The sequence below is a fragment of the Hydra vulgaris genome, chromosome 13 (assembly GCF_038396675.1).
Source record: "Hydra vulgaris chromosome 13, alternate assembly HydraT2T_AEP".
NCBI classification, from domain to species: domain Eukaryota; kingdom Metazoa; phylum Cnidaria; class Hydrozoa; order Anthoathecata; family Hydridae; genus Hydra; species Hydra vulgaris.
The window spans coordinates 27,712,501-27,725,143 of record NC_088932.1 but is presented as its reverse complement, the minus strand read 5'-3'; the positions used below and the strand labels follow the sequence as shown (position 1 = coordinate 27,725,143).

The 12,643-nt window shown below is 26.8% G+C and overlaps 1 protein-coding gene across 4 annotated transcripts in view; it reads left to right on the top strand.

Annotated features, from left to right (window-relative positions):
• LOC136090262 (HAUS augmin-like complex subunit 6) overlaps positions 1–12,643 on the top strand; it is a 126,031-nt gene that overhangs the window by 55,557 nt on the left and 57,831 nt on the right. For all 4 annotated transcript variants that reach the window (XM_065816516.1, XM_065816517.1, XM_065816514.1 and 1 more), the window contains exons 10-11: positions 3,019–3,141; positions 4,245–4,289. In XM_065816516.1, the coding sequence (XP_065672588.1) occupies positions 3,019–3,141; positions 4,245–4,289 (168 nt within the window). The remainder of the gene's footprint in view (positions 1–3,018; positions 3,142–4,244; positions 4,290–12,643) is intronic.

Sequence of the window (12,643 nt, the reverse complement as noted above, 5' to 3'; positions counted from 1 at the left end):
AGTCGATGTAGCAACACTCTGTGCATGTTTTACAGTAAAATAAATAGAAATAAAAACATTTGAAATGTTTTTAAAAACATTCAGAATGTTTGTAAAAACATTGCAGTCTTTTAATTTGCGTTTTTATGGCTCTTTAATCTTAATTAGTTTCAGTTTTGTTATGTGATCTAACCTATAATCAAATCTTTATTTTGTCAATTTGAAAACCACTTTTTTGATTTAATAATATAACTAAAATACCTCATTCATTAATGAACCTAAGTATTTTAAAATATAAACCTTGAAATGATAACACAGTAAAAATAAAAGAAATAACTAAAAATAATATAAACATATATGAATATACATGAGTTATATTTATTTTTGAAACTAAAAATAATGTAATTATGCATGAATATACATGAGTTATATTAAGTTTTGAAAGTATTGCCCTAAATGTCAATCATTTCATTGCTTAATTATATTCGATTTTTTGAACATAAAAATCTAGCAGCTGAGAATGCTTGTTCCGACTCCACACTTTTTGGCCGTACAGATAGTATATAATCATGTTTTTTTAAAGGGGATCATATTTTGAGGTACCACTTTCAAATAACAGCATTTTCTTTTAAATTTAAAGAATTTTACTTCATTTAATTGTTCACTAATTGTTTTGTTATTATTGTTACATTTGTGCTTTAAAAAAACCTGGTTCACCTGGTTACAACTACTCAAATCTGCTGCTGTTATTATAACTGCCAAGTTTAAACGCTTTATAAGGTTTATCATAATTTTTTTATTTTGTATTCTTGTATTTGATTCAAAAACTTTTGGGATTTTTCATGAAGTAACCTGGCCATTAAAATATACTAAGTTCCTTAACGGTGTTCTCCTCTCTTTAATTCAGTGAACCAAAGCATCATACTTTTTTTTTCTGATTTCAGATTATTTTTTTTAATATGGAATTAAAATCACGCACATATTTGGAATCAGAATAAATTAAAATTCAAAATAAAATTAAAGTATAGCTTCTATTACAAATTTTTGATCTTCCCATCAGCAAGAGCTAAAATTTTATTTATTTTTAATAACATTCTAGTTTTAATATTATACTATATATACATTTTCATCATATTTTGCAGATAAGCAATAATGTTTTCTGTTTGTATTTTCAATAAAATACAAAAAGAGAGAGAATAAAAAGAAAATAATGCAAAAATAATAAACAGCTATAAAGGCAAGCAGCTACAATACCAAAGCCTATATTTACATTTGATAATGTACAAATTACTTAATTACAAATTAAGCTTAAACTTTTTGCGCTTTTAATTTTTTATTGACGATCCTGAAATCCCTGGATTTCAGGGTAAACAATTTGTATGGAATCTTAGAATTTTGGGATTTCGAGCAAGTTAGGATGTGACAAACTTATTTAATTTCAACACATCAAATAAGATTTTATTCTTTTTTTAACCATATCTCAACACCCTAAACATATTTTTTTTTTCCTTAAAGTTCATCATCCAGTTTTTTTTTAAGTTTAACATTCACACTTTGTCATTTGAATAGGTTTTCATAATAATATCATTTCCTTTATTAAATATGAAATTATGGTTGAGTTGAAGCAAACAAGTACTCTTTTTTGGTGATAAAATTACTCAATTCTACTGCCAATACCTACTTCCACTACGAGGATTACCAGCCAATACTCACTCCTACTACCACTTGGAAAATTACCAGCCAATACTTAATCCTACTACAAGTAGGTAGGTTATCAGCCAATACTCCTACTACCAATAGAAAGATTACCAGCTAATACTCACTCCTACTAACTCTATGAAAGTTACCAGCCAAGATTTAGCTCCTCCTGCTTGTTGTTTAGCTCCCACATTTAAATTATTAGAGTTTTTATGTCAGCTTTTTTTTTCCTTAAAAAAATTGCCTTCTTGATGGCTTTGGAGCTTCACCTCAATTTTTTGTGATATGTTATCAGTCCTTATTGCTTTAATTTAAAGTTTAAGGAAAGAGTACTCTATTTAAATACAAGAGTTGTCTATTTAAATACAAGAGTTGTCTATTTAAATACAAGAGTTGTCTATTTAAATACAGGAGTTGTTTAATTAAATGCAAGAGTTGTTTAATTAAATGCAAAAGTTGTTTAAATAAATACAAGAGTTTTCTATTTAAATACAAGAGTTGTCTAAATAAAGAGCTGTCTTAAATACAAGATTTATCTAATTAAATACAAAAGTTGTCTATTTAAATACAAGATTTGTCTAATTAAAAATAAAAACTGTTTATTTATATACAATAGCTAGTATACATGATAAAAAAAACATGCATTTCATAATAAAATTTATGTTAGAGTTATCAAGGTAGATATACTAAAAGGATTTTAATTTGTATTAATTTTAATATTTTAATTGTACTAAACTTATGATATTATTAAATCAAATATAAAAATTGAATTGGATACCATAGCTTTTTTGTAATTTTATTTTTTATAAACATGAATTGGGTATTGCAGCTTTTTTTGCAATCTTAAATTTTATAAAAATGAATTGGATATCACAGACAAAGTTATGAACATTTGACATATCTAATAAGAATATTTCTACAAGACTTGATGCTTGTAACTTTATTTAAAAATTACGGGAAAATTATTGAGGAAAGAAATCTAAGATAAATAACCCTGTAATTGTAAACTTCATGGAAAGACAAAATTTTTTTTTTTAATTTTGAGAAACATTTGCATAGATATTTCTTAGCAATTTGAAAGTTTATGATAAAATTCCTAAACTATTAATTGATAAAATTAGTATCTTTAGTTACTTCGTATATTCATTAGTTGTCTGAAACATGAGCTGGAGACAGTCAGCTTTATCTTTTCAGAAAACTTTTTTTATTTTGTTTATATGTTGTTTATTAAATTTTTATATGAAGTGGATTAGGGAAATAATAAAAAATTTGAAGAGTAATGAATAAGAAAATGTTATTTTCAATTTATTCAACAGGATATTTCTTAATCTTTTATTTTAGGTAAAAAATATATGGGAAACTATAAGTAAACATTTTGAGATGCAAAAAAAAATTCAAGAACAGATTATGAAGATTTTATATGCTGCGTCGTTGTCTTTGGAAGGCGATAAGATCAATTTTGAGGTTAAATTAGTTTATCTTTTTATGTTTTAGCAACATTTCTCATTGTACATAAAATTATAATAAGTTATAAAGCGTAAAAACATCAGGGTACTAATTTTCTTTTGAGTATATAAATGTCATATAAATTCTGTCATATAAATTTTGTTGATTTTAAATATACATTTTTTACAAAAAGTTTCTTTGTCTACAAACTGAAAAAACATCAACAACAAAATTGTATAAATAACAGGATGAGCTTAAGGGTGAGCATAGTTTTCTTAAAACATTAGCTACATTAAGTATTGATATTTATTAAATCGAAACTTATAATATTAAAAGGAAAATTGTTAGGTAATATATTTTTAAATTTCATAATGTATTAGTAAAATCTTTAGAAAAGTTTGTTTATAAATATAATATCAATATATAAAATTAAAGCTTTGCTGATATATGATATAATTGATCTTTTTTTTTTTGTTATAAAAAAATAAACATTATTTTTATTGTTCAATTATTAACAAATAATTAACTATTAAGTAAATATATAAAAATAAATTAGGCTCCTGAAAAATTAATGGCTTTGACTCTTTGCTACCAGCTTCTTAGGCACATAATTTCTAACTTTTTAAATTTCAGTTCAAAAAAATTAAAAAAAAATCTATTTTATTTATTCTAAGTGTTTTTTGATTTCAAGACAAAAAAATCTCAACAATCAAATAAATTAAATGTTTCTCAAATATTTTAATTTCAAAATATACAAAATTCTGATCAACGGAATATATAATTATGTTAACGTTAAAACATTATTAAAAAAATAAAAATACGATTAAAATTGTTATTTTAACTTTTTTATCAAATATTCTGGATAGAAGCTTAGGTTAAAAGCTCTCATCCTTCCTTAGCATCGACTTTCCACTACTCCCCGATGTCTAGTTGTAAATTTATTTAAGTTGTAGTTTTTTGGTAATTTTTTCTACTCTTATATGTTAAAATAACTGTTAAATAATTAATAAAAATAGTTTGAAAAGAATAATGTAGGTAATATTAAAATACTTGCATTAAAAATCAACTAATATAAAATTTATGATAAAAAATTATTTGTTTGAATTTCTTTTTGATTTTAGATACCAGCCATTCTTGTAAATGATTGTGAAAGAATGCTCCACTATGTATGTTTCTATAGCAACATTTATTATATCTGTTTATTTAATCAATTTTAAATAACTTTTTGAAGCCAATTTTAAGACTCCCAGCTTTTATAATTTTTTCCCAACCTTTTAAGCTAAAAGCATGGACCTTGAACAATGAATTAAAATCTCAATTTGTTTTATAAAAAACTATAAATAATGATTATACTTTTAAAAGACCTTTTTACTGGCTGAAATTGGTTGGGAAATTCAAATCTCTCTCACTCTCTCTCTCTCTCTCTCTCTCTCTCTCTCTCTCTCTCTCTCTCTCTTTCTATCTATCTCTATATATATCTATATATATATATATATATATTATATATATATATATATATATACATATATATATACATATATATATATATACATATATATATATACATATGTATATATATATATAATATATATATATATATATATACATATATATATATATATAATATATATATATATATATATATATATATATATATATATATATATATATATATATGTATATATGAATATATATATATATTATATATATATACATATATATATATATATATACATATATATATATATATATATACTATATATATAATATATATATATATATATATACATATATATAAAATATATATATACACATGAATATATATATATTTAAAAAATAATAATATATATATATATATATAAAAATTTGATACAAGGTCTTACTGTAAAACACAGAAACAAGGTCAGCAATTTTTTGCCGCCTCAAACACTTTAAGGTTGGCAATTAGGTGGGCATTGCCAAATTCTGCGGGTTATATATATATATATATATATATATATATATATATATATATATATATATATATATATATATATATATATATATATATATATATATATATATATATATATATGTATATATATATATATATATCTATATGTATATACATATATATATATATATATATATATATATATATATATATATATATATATATATATATATATATGTATATATATATATATATATATATATATATATGTATATATATATATATATATATATCTATATGTATATACATATATATATATATATATATATATATATATATATATATATATATATATATATATATATATATATATATATGTATGTATATATATGTATGTATATGTATATATATATATGTATGTATATGTATATATGTATATATATGTATATATATATATGTATATATATATATATATATATAATTATTATTATTACAGTGATATTCTACAATAGAAGTTTGACTTCTATGAGCAAAGTGTCTAACGACAACCGGCTATAGTAGACCAACTTGGAAGAGAACGAGTTTATTTGTGATAATTGTTTTTAAACTCGTTGACCGAATTACCAGCAACTATTGAAGCAGGCAAAGCATTCCATGTTGGCACTACTTGATGTTTGAAGAAGTTGTGTCTGACTGTTTTTGGTAACTTCTTGTTCAATTTTATGCTTTGTGCTATGAAGACTACCAGCAGATTCATCACATGTGAAAGAAGTCACTCGTTTACATTCTTGATGACAGTTGACTTTGTTGAAGTTTTTATAAATTTTATAAAATTGAATTAGATCAGCTCTTAATCAACATTCAGCTAGTGAGCTGAGACCAAGATTTTCCAGGTGTGATATGTAGTTCATGTTGCGCAATTGTGGTCCAAGTTTGGTTGCCCTACGTTGAGCTGATTCTAACTTAATGTCTTTTTGTAGGAAAGGCTCCAAACTGTTGCACAGTACTCTAATATCGGCCGCACAAACGCTGTATAAAGCTTGATGAACATACTTGGATTCCATTTTTTAGAAGTTCTTTTGAGTATCCCAAGTACCGAGTTTGCTTTAAGAGTAGCTTGACTAATTTGTTCTGACCATTTGAGTTTATTATTAACTAGGATACCCAATGTTCTTTCGACAGATACAACCTCAAGACTTTTTTCCAACTGCAGAGGTGATGAAAATAGGCCTGTAATTTCCAGGATCACTACGATGACCTTTTTTGAATATGTGCATTATATTAGCAAGTTTCCACCCAGATGGCACTTGGCCAGAATCAAAGGACAAATATTAGAGAAAGAGGCACATTGAACTCTTTAGAACAAGTTTTGAGCACTCAGGATTTTCATTCCATCATTACCAGCGGCTTTTGAAATGTCAAGTTTGAATGTAATATTTTTGAATGTAATTACAATATATGATAGCAACTTATGAAATAAACAAAAATTAGAATGTAATTATATAGCCAATGTCATTGGCTATATAATTACATTCTAATTTTTGTTTATTACATAAGTTGCTGTCATAATACTTATTTTATTGTTTGTTGTCATAGACTTTTCAAATTTGTTGCTAAAATATGATTTTTTTTCTATTTTGTATAAAATTTGCTTTAGATTCTTAAGGCACTTGATTGCAGTATTTGGCGATATCTGGTCATTAATTTTGGCGTCTTTAGTTATACTTTTAGTCATAAGTTATTACTTTGCTGTTATTGAAACAAGCTTCAAGTGGTAAGAGAGACACTATTTGACAGAAATGGGTAAGAAACAGGACATCAGCGTAGCAATAAAAAGTGAAATAATACTGTTATTAGAAAATACTGCTCTTCTGAATTCCGAAATAGCTTGCAAGTTAGAAGTCTTGCGTCAGGCTGTTGGAAGAATCAGAAATAAGCTGTTCAAAAGCCAAGATGTCATAGCTACCAAGAAAGAAAATTGTAAAAGGGCTTCCAAGAATACCCCTTAGGAATGATCGCGTACTTCTGAATTTGTGCCAAAAAGGACGTAAGAAATCTTCCATAGAGTTAGCACAGGAATGGAATGGCGTAATAGGACTTACAGTAAGCTCAAGAACTGCTAGAAGACGTTTGTTGAATTTCGGCTACAAGGCATACAAACCCACGAAGAAACCCAAGCTGACGGTTGCAATGAAGGAGAAGAGGCTGACGTGGGTACGCTGACACGCCGATTGGACCGAAGACAATTGGTCGAAGGTAAGCAGTTTAAATACTCTTATGAAATTACTTTAAGTCAGAAACATATTGCCCACTTTATGGTGATGATAATATTTATTTTTTCATTAGTTTTGTAGTTTTGTCATGTTATTATGTGTATTTTCCATATCATAAAATACAGTATGTAATAACGTACTGAGTACCGTTATTTTACAGGTTAATATTTGTTATTCAGGTGTGCTTCTCTGATGAGTCTACGCTGGAAGTCATGGCTGAGAGGGCACGATTTGTTCGAATAAAGAAGAAAGAGGCAAACCTCCCCAACTGTATCCTGAAAACTGTAAAACACCCACAAAAGATCATGTTTTGGAGTGTTATTTCTGTCAACAGACTGGGGCGTCTGTATTTTGTGGAAGGGATCATGCAACAGGACCAATACAAGAGAGTACTGGAAACACGTCTCATACCACAGGTAAAAGAATGGTATCCACATGGAGTTGCAATATTCATGCAGGATGGAGCTCCATGCCACACAGCCAAATCCGTGATGAAATTCCTGAAAGACCAGAAGATTCCTGTTCTGGAATGGCTGGGCAACAGTCCCGACCTCAACCTGATCGAGAGGTTGTGGAACGAGCTGAAGAGGGAAGTTCTGAAAACTGCATCTACTAACCAAAGAGAATTAACTGAAAAACTAATTAATACATGGCACCACAGTGATCGTATTCGTTGTCTCTGTGTAGAGTTTATCCACTCGATGCCTCGTCGCGTTTCAGCATTCGTCACATTCTAAAAAATAAGGGTGGACACACCAAGTATTAGGCAGCAAACTTAATAATCTTTCAGAATTTTGTATTTGTGATGTTTTTTACATGGTGCTTCTATATTTAAGTCTTATTTAAATCATTTTTAATGTTTTTTTTTGGGTTTTTAAGTTATTCTTGTTGTTCTATTTTAATTTCTTGCAATAAATATGATAATTCCTAATTCATTGGCCAGCACTGTAAGTCTGTAATCCCATAGGAGTGAATTGTGAAAAAGATTTTTCTGAATACATCCTAGTGGAGGACCAATTGTAGCATTATAAATACTATCAGGGTCATCTGATAGCACTAGGTCAAGCGTATTATTGATAAAAGTTGGTTCAGTGACAAATTGTGATTTGAAACAATGATTGATAGTATCTAAAAAAAGTTGACTAGTCTGTTTTCCACTTCAGTCCACCTGATATCACTATGATTAATATCACCAACAATTAGAACACTTGTAAATTTCACACCATCAATTAGAGCTTTAGCACATTTGGTCGACTTATTAATTCTTAAATTAGACTCATTTTGAGTAAATGGATTGCGATAAATACATCTAAATAACAAGATATCATTTCAAATTGAAATTTGATACCATATATGCTCACCCATTTCTTTATCACTGACTTGCATTCAAATAAAGTTATACCTTTTCTAACATATATGGCAACACCACCTCTACAGTTGTCCTATTTCGAAGGTACGCAGTGTAATTGTCTAGATTTGTTAAAAATGTAGAAGTGAACCACATTTCTGTGATTGTAATGGTGTATGGGTAATCCAATAATGCAACTCTAGCTTGGAATTCATCCCACTTATTTTCTAAAGACATGGGATTAAAATAAAAACATTTGAGTTTAGATAAAGTATGGGTAAATAATAGAGTAAGAGGGCTAAGCATTTTTGCTTAGTGTTTCATTCTTTTCGTTCAATCCATCGAATTGAGCCAGATTGCACAGATCAGAAGCCTTTTTTTCCATCTCTAATGCCCTAATTAAGTTGTGTCTCTTGCAGATGAATTTGGAAGAGCATTATTTCTAATTCTACATTCAGCATAAAGTTTAGATAAAGTTATCCTTTCATTCTCAATTTGGTCTGGTCTGACATGAACTTTTGTGAAACAAGAACTATTTTTCAACTCTCTTGCGTTATCCAAAGTTAATTGATGTTTTCCATATTCCTTTATTTTCTTTTCACCAGACATGCAATGCTTTGCTCAGATCACTGTGATTTCCTTGACCAATATAAAGCCAATTTTCTTCTTAAAGAAAATCCATCTTGAAGCAAATAATTCTGCTAAGAGAGCTATTACCTTTAATACCAGTAGATTACCTCAGGGTGTGAACTTTTTATTTTTTATTATTAGGTACCTTATTAACACAAATAGAACTTTCAGTTTTTTATGTTTTTTTCCGTGAAAACTATGGCTTTATAACACTTAAATTTACTATTTTATCATTTGATAGATTTTTGTTTATATACATATATATATATATATATATATATATATATATATATATATATATATATATATATATATTTAATATATGCACATCAATAAATATGAATTCTCTCAATGCTAATTTTTTTATTTTTCTAAGAAATTTTCTAACTCTCATACAAGATGTCGTCATTTAAATATATATATATATATATATATATATATATATATATATATATATATATATATATATATATATATATATATATATATATATATATATATATATATATATATATATATATATATCTAAAAGTGTTTGGCGTCAGCAAAATATTGCTGACGTCAAACACTTTTAGATATATATATATATATATATAGCTCTCGGAATTAGAGTCAGCATTCGGCAATGCCGACCTAACTGCCTATCTAAAAGTGTTTGACGTCAGCAAAAAATTGCCGACCTTGTTTCTATGTTTTATGGTTATATCTAAGTTTTTTTTTTGCTGACCTTTAAAAGATTGAGGTCACCAAATTATTGCCGACCCTATTTTTCCTAATTCCGAGGGTTGCATATATATATATATATATATATTTTTTTTTTTTTTTTTTTTTTAGTATATTCACCTCCCCAAGGCCCGAGGGGGGCCACTACCGTCGAGGAGGCTACTCATTTTTTTTGTGTTTTTTTTATTTTTATTTTTTAGTTATTATTCGTGGTGCAACCCTCTCTCAACTCTTTAACTCCGAAACACGAACCTTGCCGAAAAGGCCGCTGCGCGGAGAAACTAAGTTGAGCGCGGTACTTCCAGGGACGTGGTGGGAGTCGAACTCCGAACCACTCGCTTACAAAGCGAGCGCTCTTACCACTACACCACTACCGCATATAATATATATATATATATATATATATATATATATATATATATATATATATATATATATATATATATATATATATATATATATATATATATATATATATAAATACACACACACACACATTTCTTTAGACAACTTGGTATCATTTTTATATTTAGTAATGTTAAAAGATTTTAGGTGATTAGCATACTGAGATTTGAATGGAGTTTCACATTAACCAAAATATACTTTTTCTTTGTAGTCAGGTTTATTTGACGACACGGTGGCTTGATAAACGATGTTTTTCATCAAGCACTGATTGTTCATGGGGCAGATGGATTTATTGACACAGTTGCATGTTCTTTCCTCATCTTTACCTTGGCTATATAATATTCTGTGATTGTGCGAATTAACAATGGGCTTGATGTTTGGCATACATGAGTAGCTTATTTTAATAGTATTTTGATTAAATATCTTGCAAAATTTGTGACCAACCAGAAAGTGCAGGGGTACCATGTTCATAAAGCGACTGTTTATTCTTGTTGCAACATTAGTACTGAAAGGTGGATTGTACCAGAATATGTTATGCTTGTGATTTTTGAATGGGACCAGTCTTATATTTGAATAGGAAGCGAATTTGCAGATAAAACCTGATGTAAATAATGGATCTTGATAAGGAAGACTGGATTGTTTAAAAAATATTTTGTTAGAAGAATTGGTTGATCATCTTAGTTCGATGGTTTGGGGAAAACTTTTTAGTATGCTTACAAGGTGGTTAGAGTGAGCATTTATATAATTGATGGAATTACCAGGCTTGCAGTAAAGTTGGGAAGAACTGCCATTAAGATTTAACATTAAGTCCAGATATTTAACAACTTCGAAATTACAGCTGATGGATATAAGAAGATCATTGTTTTTAAAATTTTTCACAAAGTGCTTTTTGATATTTTCCATTTGTTGGCCACTCCAGTTCTTAAAATGTTGCTAGACCATATTCTTTTTTATCATTATTCTTTGTTTTATGTATATATTTATATATATACATTTTATTTATGTATGTATATATATATACATATATATATATATATATTTTATTTATATATATATATATACATTTTTTATTTATATATATATATATATTTTATATATATATACATATATATATATATATATATATATATATATATATATATATAAATTAGTAAAAAACACTTATCTAACTTTTATCTTCTACTTTAAGTTTCACCATTGCTGGATCATCAGGAAGAGTGGCTTATTTAGTAGCTTATTTAGAAGCTAGAATATATATATATATATATATATATATATATATATATATATATATATATATATATATATATATATATATATATATATATATATATATATATATATATATATATATATATATATATATATATATATATATATATATATATATATATATATATATATATATATATGTATATATATGGCCAATTCCATAGTTCAGTGACGCATCATGCGGAGAGATTTTTTTTAATAGAAATTTTTCTATAACTCAAAAATAATTTTTTATTACTCTAAAGCAATCTTGAATTAAAATTTTAGAATATAAACTAAACACAATTGTATTAACATAACACTGCTACATAGCAAAAATTAAAACATGAGTTCAGTGACGCAACGCGGAAAAAAGTGTTTTTTTATCAGTATACTTTTAAATGGAGTTTTCGCTGGAATTTTAATTCTTGCTTGACTTATTAGATTTTTTTGTTGTAATTTATTCATTTGGCAATAAGGTAGTCATAAAAAAAGCCACAAACAATAAAGTTTTCATATCGTTTTATTTTACAGAAAAAAACTATTAGTTCAGTGACGCAACGTTCAGTGACAAAACAAAAAGACGAAATTAAAATCATTTTAAAAAGTTTTGTTATTTTGTAATAAATTTTAATTATACTCAGGTGAAAATAGCATCGGAACAACCTTATCATTCTGAATATAAAAATAATGTGATTTTGATATACCTTTGATTTTTCTTGAATAACTTTAAATTGAACTGAATCCAAGTTCATTTTTTTGTTGTCTTGTATCGTTTTCTGACATGTGAATTACAGATATTTGCAAATCTTGTAATGCTAACGCAAAATCTGCTGCTGACCTGATTTCGTATTGACTAGTTTTAACTCTCAGGGCTGCAATTCGCTTAACAGTAGCTCCTATTCCGTCAACCACTCCTTTCCCGTGCATCGCTGCAAAGAAATGCCAGAAGAATTT